Genomic DNA, 15,054 nt, shown 5'->3' with positions numbered 1-15,054 from the left:
TTGCTATGAGAGTTGGAGATGAGGGCAGAAAATATTACAGCTCAGTTTCATCAGTGCTGAGCTGAAACTCCAATGCAATTCTTAGACGACAATTTGATTATCCTCTGACATGCTGCAACAGAATTTCTTACAACTGACTTTCCTATAATCAGAAGTCGTTCATAATGATGTTTTAGTGTGTTAATTTACATAGAAAGTGCATTTACATAATTTGGCCTTCTGGGAGAGTCAAAATGAAGTTGACTTTTCCATTAAGGGGCACAATCACGCTTTACGAACATCAGAGAAGGAAAAATCAGATTCAATCAGGTTTTTTTTTCTTGGGACATGAGAATCATGTCAAAACATCTTGCACAAATGACTCATTGCCAAACCATGTCCAGCGAGGATTGCAAAACCCTGTTAAATCTGGATCACTTGTGCTGTTTTGTTACTCTTGGATGGTTTTGTATTCCCTCCCCTGCACTGATGATATTTTCATACAAAAGAAGCCACACTGGGACATGCAGTCGGACACACCCTGGGAATCTTTGACCTCTTTATAAAGGGAAACTTAGCAAGGGGAGAATTTGTACCAAAAACACAAGGTTAGAAAAACAGACCTGACTTAAGCTCATTGTGAAAACTCAAACTCTCCAGCTGTAGAGGCCTCATTCGAGCCTATGTTTGTGCAGAAGCAAAGCCCGACTTAAACACAGCACCTCTCTGAACGCTGCACCCCCATACCCTCGGCTCCGGCTAAACCAGCTCTTCTCGTTGGCTTCTTTTGTCTGAGCGTCAAAGTGAGCCGAATGTTTATCTTTTTCTGCCTGCTGCTGAGCAACCTGCGGGGGCTCTGAGTGCTGCAAAGGGTTGCAGTCTTAATCCAAACTGTGGGCTTTTTTGCAGAGTCAGCTGGTTTGGATGCAGCGGTGTTGTGTATACTAGTATATCGGTGCCCTGGCAAGATTTTTGGAGCGATTCCTTCTCAAATGTGCCATCTGTCGCATCCTATCATTTAAGATGTGGAAGCACTGGCAGCTCGGTTTCTGAGTTTAATTCCAAGTTTCTGAAAAAATCTTGTGCATTTGGACATGAGGTGATTGGATTTGCTGATCAAGGCAGGCAACAGTCCTTTTAAGGGAAAACTGAAAACGACTTAGAAAATAGTCCGAAGTGAGACAAAGAAATGGAGCTGCTGCACCCTGCAATAGAAGTCAAACTTTTACTTCTGCGTTCAAGCACCATTCTCCTTTTCTTTCTCTCAATAAATGAAACACATGCTGATAATGTGCTTATGGAATGCATGACTTAAAATCTGTTTACAGAATAGGAGCATTTTACAGTTCCAAGAGAGGCACAAATGCTAACAGAGCAGCTGACTTGATCTTCTTTACAGTCCGTTGTAGCACAGATGGCCTGCTCTGTTCTCAAATACTATGAGGTCAAATTCCAATCTGGGCCTCGATGGGGCCACAAGATCAGCAATCAGGCTTTTGTAGCTCTTAAAGTGATGGTACAGTTTATTTGATGGGGGTTGTGAGGTATTTGTCTAAGTAAGTAAATTAGCCACATGGGGATACGGGTCAAAGCGGGCCTTTTAAAGAGAGACCGACAGAAGCTCTAGCTTGGAAGCTCAGCTAGACAACTATGCAACAGTTGTATGCTCCATGTAATTTTGGTAAATGTGGGGAAATTTGAGCTTGAACAACTTTGGGTTGAATGTGAACTTTATTGGCAAAATAAAGGGGCAGGCTGGAGACGTATTTCTGTTTCACCTTGTGTTTTCTTTTGTGTCATGAGCATTCTTGTAAATGTATTTGCCTATATATATAACGTGTTACCATTGAAGCAGCGGTTCCCAACGTTCTTCTTTGGAGCCACTCTACTCATACCTTAGAAAAGCTCAGGACCCACATGGTAAAGTTAAACATCAAATGTGTTTTCATGAAGAACACCTCAACATAATGTGCCTACATACATTAATTCTTGACAAATTATGTCAGTATTAACTCTAAATTTAAAGGTTCTGTTGCCTTTCAAGAAAAACTCAAGTTTCAAGTTTAAAAGTTGTGAATGTGCGTAAACTACGGCTCAGAATTTTTGAGACTGTACAGTTAAAAAGTTGAATATTCAACCACTGTTTCTAGGGAAGCCCTAAAGGGCCATATATTCACACAAATTATTTACTTAGTTTTCTCCCAATAACGAATAATTCTGTCCTTTTTCTCATGATCTTGGCTTATTTTTGTCATTACGTAGAGATAACACTGGTTTTCTCATGAAAACGATTTAATTTTTGTGTTATCATGGGTTGACAACTTTTGTTTCCCTGTGATAATGAGTTGATTTATCCTGTTATGATGGGGAAAGTGAGTAAATAATATATGTGAATCTATGGCCTTTAGGGCTTCCGTAGTTTTCAGTTTAGTCTCTTGTGAATTTTTTACTTTAAACTGTTGTAGATAAAGATGATGCTAAAAACTTGATATTTTTTAGTTTCTCAAATAAAAAAAAATTTTAAAGGCAGAAATTATGAGTTTTTCTTGTGAATTTTTTTACTTTTTAAAAAGAAACTCTGAGGTTAATTTTTTGAAACTAAACCATTTTACAATACAAAAATCTATCTATAAAATCTACATTTTTTTCCTCCAAATATTTTGAATTTTTGCTAAAAATATTAATGGATCCTCTTTGTCCAAAAAGTGAATAAAATCTTCTTTATTGGCCTTAATACCCTGTTGTACAGTATGTTTACATAAGGTAGTCATTGTTAATGTAGTGGTTTTTTAAATAGTCTGTGTATTTTACAGCCAACAGATTTTAAATTTGGAATGAGAAATCCAAATTAAGAAACAAGCAATTTCCCAATAACTGTTGAAAGATAAGAAGGAATTACATGGAAAAACCTGCCCTTAGCTCTTTCAGGCAGTTCATATCAAACTAGGAATGAAAAAAATTATCCATACCCCCCCCCCATGAAAGAATTAAAAAAAGGTACCCTTTTGTTTTTGCTTCTTTTGTTTTGATCATAAAAGAAACAATAAGATGAAAAAAAAAACAGTTTCCTTTTAATCATTTCTTTTTGAAACAAAAAAAGGAGAATGAAAAACAGTTTTTTTGTTTGTTGGTTTTCTGTGTTTTTTTTTTTACTTCCATCATAAAACAAACTGCCTGAAAGTACCAAGGCCTGCATTTTTCCCCTCATTGAGTTTTACTGTTATTTAATTGTAATTGGGAAACTGCTTGTTTCTTGATTTTGGATTTCTCATTTCAAATCAAAAATCTGTTAGCTGTAAAGCGCACTGTTACACGTGTTAAAATATCTTCATTAGATGTGTATATAATGAAAGATAAAGTACTTTAAACGTCCATTGTCACACTCAACTCAAAGTCACCGCTTCGCACAGTCACAATTTGAACTATAACATCACTGTAACATTTTCATTACTTTTAGAGGTTTAAACATCGATTCATACCACTAAATGTAAATGTCCAAGGAGGTTTTAGAGACATGTTTATCTCTTTGCAATGACAAGAACACTTTAGTTCTTTCAGCCATTACTGTCTCTGCATCACAACTACACTGCCTCTACTAGTGAGGTGCCTACTGAAGATTATCTAGATGCTAAGATGCATCTGTATTGTGACCAGGAAGTATATCTAAGGCCTTACACCATTATTGCCTTGTTTGAGACTTTTCTCTTTTTTTCTGCTAAAACTGGCTTAAAATGACCCCATCAGTATTGATATAAAGTCAGGCCATTGAACCTTGTAGAGGCCAGGATGACCAGCGTCTCCTTTGGTTATTGAACTTTAAAAGGAACACTGCCAAACACATGACTTCATCACATTAGCATTGCTGTCTTTTATACGTATACCGCACAAACAATCTATGAACACTGTGTCTACAATTTGAGGACATTTAAAAAATAAAGTTTAATGTAGGCTGTCACTCTGGATAGTGATGCCATGGCTGCATTGTTCGTCCAATAGAGTATCATCTTAAAAACTATTTTCATTTTAACTTGGGTGTTTTTTTTTTTTGGCAAAGACGCAGTAAGGAAGTTGCTGTGGTTTAGACTGAGAGCAGTACAATACAGATTATGCAGGAGGAAGAGCAATGGAGCCATACATCACTCTACAGAGACTAGCCCACGAAACCATTTATAAAATGTATCCTTCATGTTTCTTTGTACAACAGACGTATAAAAGACTCAGGTGTTAGTCTAGTAAGCTCATTCTGGCTACATTCATGATGCAGTTAAAAGTGACCCAGAGCTGATTTTGTTTTTACTCAAATGTGACTAATATCTGATATTTTTCTGACAGTGTGAACAGAAGAAGTCACATTTAATCTGATCTTTTCATATCAGATTCTGGTCGTTTTCATGTGTGGTTCTCAGGATACATATCTGATGCTTTGAAATTTAACCACAGTGTGAACAGCTCAACATAAAAATTTAATCTGAGAAAAAGATCAGAATTAAAGGCCTGCAGTGTGAACATGCAGGAAATAAAAACCCAACACCAAACAATCCCTCCCAGGACAGTGCTCTTTCAATAAAAGCAAATATTAAAGCCCTGTTCACTGATTATGTGTTCCCTCTATGTAATGATCTGGAATTCTGGGTAAAAACAAAAAAAAAAAAGACAAAGTCACAGGGATATGATGCCAAGATAGGAAATCTTTTATTACAGAGAAAAAAAACTTTTCTTCCAAAATATAGAAATCTGTACAACTTCCGCACAATCAATTTACATGAACTGTACAAATTTACAGCAGTTCATCACAACATACCCAAGGAAAAGAAACTGAACACGATAAAGATGTACTGACATGAGATCACAAGATAGACAGCTTTTCTTCTTGGGTAAGCTCAGATTTTTTTGTCTATTTTCTGGTTTTGTAGGTAAATAGAAAAAAAAGGAAAAAAATGAAAAGAAAAAGAAAAAAAAGAACAAAGGATACGTCTACACTTACAGATCATGGAAACTAAGATCTTTTTTTTTTTTACCAAAACAGCTTTGGTCCTTGCCAACACTCCCATCACAAAAATGGCTTCACTTACGAAAAAAGCGTTATCCATGTTAAAAGATGAAATACAAAAAAGGAATACATCTAAAAACACTTCAGGATAGCAATTATTGGCACTTCCCATGTGTAATGTTATGTACTCTACCATTTGTTGTACAGTTACAATACATTCTACAATATGTAAAACACCTCAATGTGAAAGTGGCAATAATTCAACTAATCAATGACAATTTTTTCGACGACAACAACAACAACAAAACTGCTGTTCCCTTCCTTGTATCATGTCTTAACATGCACAACTTTTTTCCACAAGGGTATTTATTGAATGTCCGAGGCCTGAGTTTGGCAATACATTCCAGGAGAGACTCCTCGCGTCTCGAAAAAATGTCACACGACTTCAACTTGACATATTTAGTGCATTTTATGTGCTATTTTTCACCTCCGACTACTCAAAAGCACTCTCACAACGATTCTGTAACCTATGTGCACACAAGCTGAATGGATGCCATTTAGGTCATCGATATTACCGAGGAATAAAACCATTTCAGGTGGTGAAGGTAGAGTTAAGAAGGTGACGAAGGGCGGTTTTGGATTTTTGTCGCTCTAAAAGTCTGTTAAAAGTAGGTTAGATCACCAGACTGAGTAAAAATCCTCTCAAAAGGAGGATAAATGGGAGAGAATGGGGGATGGCAGAATGGAAAAATGAGAAAATCTACCAGTGTGACCAAAATAATACATCAAGAGAGAAAAGGTTTGTGTCCGAAATCTCAAAAAACACAAAGTCACATGACTTGAAAAGCTTAAACGGAGCAGTGTGATTTTAAAACTGGTGTCCAACATGGAAACTAAAAAGCTGTGGGTCCGCTCCTCTCCATCTGTCCGACGTGGAATCACTGCTTTTCACAGATTGCTGAAGGGAGTATCAGCAGAGTGCGGGGGGGGGGGGGGTGTTATTAGGAGGGGGTTGCAGTGCGTCAAAGGCTATAGCTCTATTACCCATGATCCTCTCAAGCTTAGGGGAGCTTAAACACCCATAGGTCTGGTGATGAGCGCCAAAACCAGCCTGCCGTGACAGATTTGGAAAGCAGGCTGAGGCCCGAACAACACCCGAAGCCGGCCGAGCATCTGTTCCGGCTCGCTGTTAACCCCTTTGGCCCCAGAACCATGAGTGAAGCAGGGGTACGTCGAGACAGCCAATCACATCCATGTAAACAAAGTTGCAATCCAGTGAGATGAAAACAAACAAACAAAAAAAAAACAGCCTAGTACCCTCAAATCTTTATCAAACTAGCTCCCCCCTAGTGCAGCTGGAGCACGCCTGGAGCGTGTGCTGGTTTTTTCTGTGTCCATCGCCGCTGAGGGAAAGGGTCGAGGGCTTCTGGTCAGGGTAAGGAGGGGGTGCTGAATAAGTCCAGAGATAAAGGGGCTGGAGGGATTTTAGCTGCCCTGGACAAAAAGAGTCCGGCCCTTGCCCCCCTAAACTCTCTCACACCGCCTTCTCCCCCTCCTGTCCCTGCCTTCCTTACCCATCCCTCCCCTCTCTGCTGGATGGACAATGATATGTGTCACATTAAGTCTACCTGCATCCACAGGGGGTCGGCTAGCAGCATGCTGGCTTGGCTGAACAGGAGGTCTGAGCTGAGGGGTGATATGCAGCACTTGAGGCACTCTAACCCTCACGCCTGGAAAGGAGGGTGAGGGAGGGGGAGGGTAAAGCTGCCAGACTGGAAAGCAGATGCCTCGAGTAGCGAGGGTCCGGGCAGCTTATTATAAGCCTGATATTACTTCAAATCACAACTGGCTCATAAATCACAACAATGAGGTCTTCATAAGGCAATGCACCTCCAATGTAGACATGAGGGTGAGTCTCTCCTTTGAAAACACCTTAAAAGTAGCTAACGTGAATGAAAACAGAAGGCTGACCAGGCCTGGTGTTTGAAATTCAAGTTAATATCTGAACAGTCGGTGCTCCAGACCTCCCTTTGGCCAAAGTCTCACACAGTCATCACTGAGTCCAGACCTTTCTGACTAACTTTTCTCGAACAGCAACACAAATCTCCATCTGTGTATGTGTCTGGGGTGGAGGTGGGGGGAAACAGCTTAGCTCTGCATCCTGCCAAAGCGAACCAGTGCCATGATGACAGAATGTTTCGGAACAAACCACCAAACATACTCTCCTCGCCTAAAAATCAACAGCTCTGAAATGTTCAAATACAGTGTAATAAAAAAGAGGGTTTGAAATCCAGAGTTGGACACTCCTGATTCTTCTAAAAGACAGATTTCATCAATCCCAACGTGGGAGCTACAGTATGAACAAAACGGCTTAAAAAATGAGGCGGGCGATAAAACCGGCATGAAAAGATGACATTCGAGTGGATGGAATGCAGGCGATTTTCTCTAAGAAGTACACATCCCACACAATCTAACGTCAAAGTGCATTCAATGTCAATCCTAACAGGGCCGCGTGACCACAAATTTTGGGTAAAACAGGCCCCCCTTTTTTGCTACACTTTGAATTTTGGTGATGCAGGAGACGATAAAGTGGCGAAAGGAAAAGGGGGCGCAACAACACAGGAACTTGATTGTGATCTTCAACAACATTCATGAGTTAAAAGGAGAAGGTAGAGGAGCAGGGCCCCCCATGCCCTCCCCTGGAAAAAGCTAGACATACATGAGTGATGGGAGGGCGACAGTGCAACAGGACACGCTGATATCCACAGGTAGCAGGTGTCACAAAACATTCCACTTGCACTTACATACAGGCCAAGAAACGGTTGAGATGAGTTTTTCAGAAGCTTGGAGTTGATGGTAGAAGGGGGGAGGGCAGGAGTTAGGATCTGAGCTTTTCCAGCTGCAAGATAAAGAAAACTAGTTCCCTGTGGTCCAAAAAGAGGGGTTATAGAAAATAGAGATGCTCTTATTGGGTATTTCTTTACCTTGAGCAGATTGTGAAAGACTCAGACTACAACTCCCACCTTCCCAGAAACAAAACAGATGAAATAATCACAGGATTGTTGAAATTCAAGGGTAATTCCTGTTTAAATTCCGTAAATTTTAAGTTTTGGTGTTTTCATGGTGACGTGTTGAATATGTACCCATTGTAACCACAAGTAAGAAAAGTGCAAAGTCAATGATAGCCCCTGTAGAGATGGAGCTGATCACCATGTTGTTTACAGGGGGTTGGTGGAGCCGGTCTCCATTGGGGGGGTGGGGGGGATGGGGTGGGGGGTGGTTCCTGGATGGTTGGTTGGTTGGTTTAGCTGCCCCAACAGTTCCATTGCCACAAAGCCTCTCCTAAAAACCGGAGTGCCCAGCTGATCCAATGACACAACAGAACAGATGATAATAAAGGGGAAGGGGGTAAAAAATATCAAACCTACAAGGTTTCCATCACCTGGACGATAGGCCACATCCTCTGCTTTTTTTTTCTTTTTCTTCGTTCACTATCATTTCATATTCTTAGCTTTAAAAAGGCTCGCCCTGGTCTGGCCAACATGATCTGACCAGCCATGGCGTGACCCTGAACAAAAAAAGTAGGCCGGCGTGTGACGGCGTGCCTCTTTAACTGGACACAGTCATCATATTGTAGGCTTTGGAGGGACTGGTTCTGCCCAGCACCATCAGTTCCTCCTTGCAGCTGATGTGACTGTCCACCATGGGACTCATCGTCCCACTGGTTCCTGAGGGGGAGCTGGCAGAGGCCGTCATCTGCATCCCCTGGGGGCCGGGCTGTGACTCATACAAGACGCAGATGGAGCCGTCCTCGCCGATGCGGTAGGACACCTCGAAGGGGTCCACCCACAGCGTGAGCTCGCTGGGGAGCAGCAGGTAGAGTTGCTGGATGGTCAGGCCGATGCGCTGGCCCGCCTGCCACACCAGGGGGTCCATCTTGTGGTTGATGCGGATGCAGCGGTAACCCGAGCCTTTGCAGGGTCTGTCTGGGAACCAGTGGTGCTTGTATTGCTCTGTGGGGGAGAAAGATGAAGAGAAAAATTAGATGCATGTTGCAACACAAACAACTAAGCAATATAATGATATATTCTGCTTAAATAAGGACATTTATTTGTAAAGACATGCCTTCATGTTGGTATGATTTATGTAAATAAAATGATCAACATAGGGAAGTTTAAAGCACCAATAACAGTGAAATAAGTACTTTTTGTTACTGTATCCACTTGACATTTCAGCATTATAGGGCTACTTATAGCTGGAACTTAAACTAGCATGTCTGATATCACTGAAACAACTTCCTAGAGAGTAGGTTTTAGTATAAAGATTTCTTAGCTGTCACAAAACATACTATTCAGGGTTCTCTGCATTTCTGAGTTGCTTTGGCAGTATACAGAGAATGATTATGGATTACAGATGTCAGTTATGGAAGAAGAGATGAGATGTGCACTGAGCAAAGGTCGAAACAGTAACTAGACAGACTGTACTTTGTGTTTGACAAGCCCACATGATTTAATAAACATATTGAGGCTGTAAAACAGTGGTAAACTAATTTACACAGTGCAGCTACAGAGACACAGTGCTGCAAGGTTCTAAAATAGGTTCAATGTAATTGATCATTTTTTTTTACCTTTAAATGCATTTGAGTATCTATCTGAATTAAATGTGAATATGCATGTAGATTTGCCTGCTGTACATATCTGTTTTCTCATAGTCACCACAGGCCTTAATGATAATTAGTTGCAAACTTAAGCTCAAGGAGTGCTGTTTTACTAGGAAGCAGATTGGACTGTGCAAAACATAGGATCTGACATGTTAAATTGAACCATGAAATATGATTTTTGTGTCTAACTTCATAATCATAGTGGTTTTGTTCCTTCCTCCTAACAGCTGCTGCTTTTCAAATATCAAACCTGGTGCATAAAAACCAACAAAGTGTCCTAAATCAAGCTAAAGTACAGGGCGTAGTCGTGTGTAGTTAAATAAAGAGAGAAAGAAAAACACCACCACCTGTTCAAGGCCCTGATAAGCAGCCATAAACAGGCGGCCGGCGGCACCCTGGGCCTACGTGACAAAAAGAGGGCCATTGAATTTCACAATCCCTCCCCAAGCCTATAGTCAGTGTCACAAAGTCTCCCATGACTGGCTGCACAAAAACACCAAAAGTGTCAAGTCCCAGCCAGCCATCTGGGACAGCAAGCCCCGCCTCTTAAAGAGACAGGAACCTATTTTTCTGTTCTTTTTTTCCCGTCTATGTGGACTGTTTTTTCAAGTACAGTGAAACCAGTGATTCAGAGTGACGCCACACGCCGCATGCTTCAGGCATTTTAGTGGTTAAAATGATGGGAGGAAAATTAGACTGTTGACTGCCTGTTTCTGAGTGTATGAGGAAGTAAAATTTGTCTCATTCTTTCCATGAGAGTTCACTTTTGGATCTAAAAATGCTTCTTTGTAGAGCCTTTCCCTAAATTTATCATAACTAACTCTGCTTTTAGCATCATACCTACACCAACTGTTAACTTTAACAAGACCCATCTTTAGTAAATTATTTTTATGTTAACTTCCTTTTGACTGGCCAATAGATTGGAGTGAAGTAGGCCAGCATTCAGGCTGAGGCCCAGGGGCCACCTGTATGCATCCACAGGATAATAAACCCCCCTCACCCCCCTCTGTGTCTTATCACTCTGGGCTGTATGCTGCTGAGCTAATGGAGGGGCTGGCACTCATGAAAGAGCACAAGGGGGCTGGATGATCTTTCAGCTGCAGACGGAGCCACAAAGGGAGCCAGCTACCTACAAACCCTGGAGCAGCTGGGAAAGGATCAGCTCAGCAAGGCCTATTCTTAAAAACCAGGGCAATAGGGGGTGGAGATGAGGGGGAGGATATAGCAAACAGAAAAGTAAGCAGACGAGTGTGCGCTTAAACTTAAAGAGTTTAACTAAAGTGGGTTGTTTATTCAACAAAAGTGACCTGGAGCACTGGAGAAAAATGTACAGAGGTCTTGTTTTGGTCTCTGCCTGGATATCTCTCTCCAAGCCACAAGAAAATTACGCTGCCATTGTAAAACCGGAAATTATTCTAACTGCAAACACACAACTACTGAGATTGCAGTCTGGTTATTGTGGCTAATTTATCCACTTCCCTTCTCTTGGTTCAATCAAGGGAAGCTCTGCTTTCAGCATGGAGACACAATAGTGAGTGACTGTGATGTTCCTGAACACAAAGGAGCACTAGCTGGCCTAGTTATGTGGCGACTAACCCCACAGGGCACTACACCATATTCCAATCTGTATAAAAATAATATATATTCAACCTTATTTTGGTTTTATCTTGGTTGGATTTCTTTTAGCCGTAGCATACCACTTTTGACGGTCTTGGTCTGTAACAGATTAAAGCTTATAATCGATTTGATTAATTAATTTTTTCCACATGGTAAATATAGGCCAGGGTTTGCTTTGCCTAAGTGGATTTCCCCTCCATTTCCCCCTGCTATAGCTATAGTCTCTGCATTTAATGTCTGCCTGTAGGCGCCCACCAAAACATCCCCTCCCCCACACCAGGCCCCTCCGCCAGCTCCATTCAACTCCCAAACTTTTGTCTGTTTACAAACACCATTGTTGAGAGAGCCCCGGCAGATGTTAAAGACATAACACGGCTAGAAAAAATGTAAAACTGTAGTTTTCATTCAAACTTCACAAGTACTATGTTACATTAGCAATGTAACATAGTATGGATGAGGACTTGCAATTTCTTTGACACAACTGAGGCGAGTTAGGGTACTTTTTGGTTCTATCGTTCCATTTTGTCCTCTTAGTATAAGATTAAAATCGATTTTTCCGGCAGAAAAGACCATATTTACTTTAAGATGAGCTATACATATAATTAACTTGTTTTCCTTTGTGTGTTTAACTTCACATTTAACCTAAACATCTCAAAGTCAGGCATGTTCTGCATTAGTGAGCTCCTTAGGTGGGATATGTAGGTCATCTGCTGTTATGTGCCTTGTTGACGGAGTAAGGCAGACGTATAGCAGCTTTAGAGGCCTGAGAGTGGAATGTGTTTACAGCAGGAAATGAGACAATTCCCCCAAGCTGCAATGTTCTCTCTGAAAATACCACTCATAATACTTTATTATACTCCAATTTAGACTGGGATTAGGATTAAGAGTTGGTATTCCTTCATTTTTATTAGATGTTTAGGGGGAAATTGCTATTCATTGTGATAACCTATCATAGTGTGCTTCAGTCATGTAAATGGATGTAAGAGATGGGAATTTATAAATTCGCGTCTCATTTACGTAGTTTACTTGATAAATTTTGAAAAATGGCGCCTATGGAGGTCGTTAAACAAATAAAGGGCGCAAAATGCGCTTTTGACACACATGCATGACACTAAATCGTTATAAATAATATTAAATATTGTTACTACTCTCTCAAACCTTGTATTAGATTGTGCTCCGTTATTAACCTATATCGTTTAATGCATTACGTAATTGGCAAGCCTCCACCAACTCACTTGGGGCTGTTTTCCTCTGTTCTCTATCGACAGAGGCGCACTTCCTTGTTTTAGCCAAGCGTATCTTTCCACTCCCCCTTTTCTTCGACTTCTTCTAAACAAAGTACCACACTTAACTGCTGACTTTTGTTAAAAAGTATCAAGTTGTTTCGAATAAACGTCGATTTATCGCCCTTGGACCCCTCGGTGTGTTTATATATGTCCGTTTTTTTTTATCTCTCTTCGACGTGCGCAAACAGTGATGCGCAGTGGCAGCGCTGATAGTGATACTTGGGAGAACAAAGAAGGGCTTCTCCTCGGTCATTATCAAGCTAATTGAGGCTAAAATGCTACATTGTGAGAAAATTAAACGTTAGAGGTGGAAGTTGGAAGAATTAAGCGGTGTTTTGTGGGAGGAAATATGCTATTTTTGGGTTTCCTTACCTGCCAAAATGTCCTGTAAGCTTTGGCTGAATGTTTGGACCTGTCGATCGTTTACGTGTCCTTTTACCCTCAGAAATCTCGACAGAAATCCGACGGCGGCGTTGATCTCTGGTTTCATCGTTCCCCGGGCACAAAGGGTATGCATTGAGAAAAGGCAGCGGCGACGGTCCGCGCGCGTTTGTTTTCCTCTACGTGTTTGTCCAACCGTTGGTCTTTCTCTCCACTTCTGAGCAGCAGTCCGTGTCTGTTGGCGCTTCTGTTGTTTCTCTTGGCATTTATTTTGTCGAGGTAGAGGGAAGATTTTGCCTTTCAGAGGGGGTCCGTGTTCTGGGACGGTGTAGTGCTGGGAAACAGACGCCTGTTATTGGTAAATACAGGGGGTCGGGGGAGGTCCCTTGGTGCCACGCTTACAACCCTCCCTGTTCACTTTCTACCTCCAAAGTGAAGCTTTCAGTGTGGGGGAGCTGTTTTTATACTAGCCCCTCCCTCCACCCCTACAACACCGTCACAAGCTGCTACAGCAACAACAGCTCACCAATGGCGGCCGTGCCTCCGTCTGACGAGCCACATATAGGAGGAGTGCAGCGCTCACGTCATCGCTCTGAAAATAAACAGAGGTACACAGCATGAAACCAGGCTGCGTTTACTGGCACTCGGAAACACGGCGGAGAGGAAAAGGGGGAACAAAAGCAAACGAAAACAAAGGGGACGAAAAAGTTGGAGTATCCCACAGAAAGTATTTGTAAAGAAGCTTCATTATCAGTTTTTACAACCGAAACGTTTGCCAGAAGTATGACTGAAAAGGCGCTGTAATTTAAGTCTTAACATCACATTTAGCTGGCCAAATAGCAACCTTTTGACGGTTTTAGCTGCAGCAAATAAGCTTCTGCTGTGATGGCGGATATAGAGTCATTTATCTGACCCAAACACAAAACTGTGGAACATAAACATTTATTTTTTTCAAGAGTCCACCACAAAGATCATGTTTTATTTCTGTAACATTGCCCTATCTTGGTTTCATCCCAGTTGAATGGATATGAAATGTATCTGCTAGTTTGGTGCTTTCCAGTGTGGGCCCACACAGGCCTGCCCACAGAAATGGTGGTGACCCTGAAAAACCAATAAAACAGGCCCTCCCCAGTCGTGATTTATTGATGGCATCAGTGCATCTGTGTTGGATCAGTAGCATTGGTTAACAGTTACTTCATTTTAGAGCTGAAAAGTGATTCTAACTATTCTTGGGTTCTGATGTTGGAATTATTTATTCGTACTAGTTTCAAACCCCTTATCACCACTTTTACTCTCTCTTTTACTGCCACTTCTTGCCACTTTCCACCATTTTATATTACTTTAAACCCTTTTGAGGCTTCTTTTTGCATATTTTAACCCACTTTTCACCCTTTGAAACTTGTAACCCATTCTTGCTGCTTGCTGCCTTTTATGCATTTTTTGACAATTATAACCATTTTTTTTTCACTTTTTTTGCTGATTTTGTCCATTTCAACCCATTTTTCCCACTTATTCTCCTTTCTGCCACTTCTTTGCCACTTTTTTTTACCTATTTTTGTGGCTGTCAGCCCATTACTGCCACTTATTTGCAGCTTTTTGCTCATTCTGTTTTGCCACTTTTTGGCTCTTTCACAAGTATTTAAATATTTTACACCAATGTTCTCTCAGTTAAGTTCTGATGCTAGATTTATTTATTCAAACTACTTGTAAACCCCTTTTCACACTCTTTCCCTCCCATTTTTGTTGCTTTTCACCCCCTTTTGCCACGTCTTTGCCACTTTTAACCCATGTTTGCAGCTTTCGACTGTTTTTTGCACAAACTACACTTACAGCAATATGTATTGGAAAAGAAAATGTGACTTTGCAGATTCCTGAGTAAAAAATACAAATGAAAGTGGCTCAATAATTAATTTGTTTGAGCTTGGTAAAAACGGTTTACTATCTTTAACCTTTAAATAGTTTTGTGTTTTCTCCAAACTGTTATTGAATTCAGTCAGTTTATATAATCAACATTTGTCACATTTTTGGCCATTATTTTGGTTGTGTCGCTTCTGTTTTGTCAAAATTTTCAGTGTCAGGTGATTGCCCCTTTGTCCATCTACCTTTTCTTCATGCAATCAAATGTGCAAAAATTATCCACT

General features: G+C 40.9%; 1 protein-coding gene across 1 annotated transcript; it reads right to left on the bottom strand.

The window, feature by feature from the left end:
* Positions 1-4,647: 4,647 nt before the first annotated feature.
* On the bottom strand, positions 4,648-13,357 carry btg1 (B-cell translocation gene 1, anti-proliferative). Its single transcript, XM_041780529.1, has 2 exons — positions 12,905-13,357; positions 4,648-8,982 (listed from the first exon to the last, which is right to left on the bottom strand). Exons 1-2 carry the CDS (start codon positions 13,047-13,049, stop codon positions 8,579-8,581), a joined length of 549 nt encoding a protein of 182 aa, XP_041636463.1. The 5' UTR covers positions 13,050-13,357; the 3' UTR covers positions 4,648-8,578.
* Positions 13,358-15,054: the final 1,697 nt, after the last annotated feature.

The sequence above is a fragment of the Cheilinus undulatus genome, linkage group 23 (genome assembly GCF_018320785.1).
Source record: "Cheilinus undulatus linkage group 23, ASM1832078v1, whole genome shotgun sequence".
Lineage (NCBI taxonomy): Eukaryota > Metazoa > Chordata > Actinopteri > Labriformes > Labridae > Cheilinus > Cheilinus undulatus.
Note: the sequence above shows the minus strand (reverse complement) of the source record. Positions and strands in the feature narration are given on the sequence as shown.

Bases quoted from the DNA above. Each gene is read 5' to 3' on its own strand.
- btg1 (XM_041780529.1), bottom strand. From the start codon at position 13,049: ATGCATACCCTTTGTGCCCGGGGAACGATGAAACCAGAGATCAACGCC. The intron at 8,983-12,904 runs GTAAGGAAACCC...TCTCCCCCACAG, and splicing joins CTTACAGGACATTTTGGCAG to AGCAATACAAGCACCACTGG.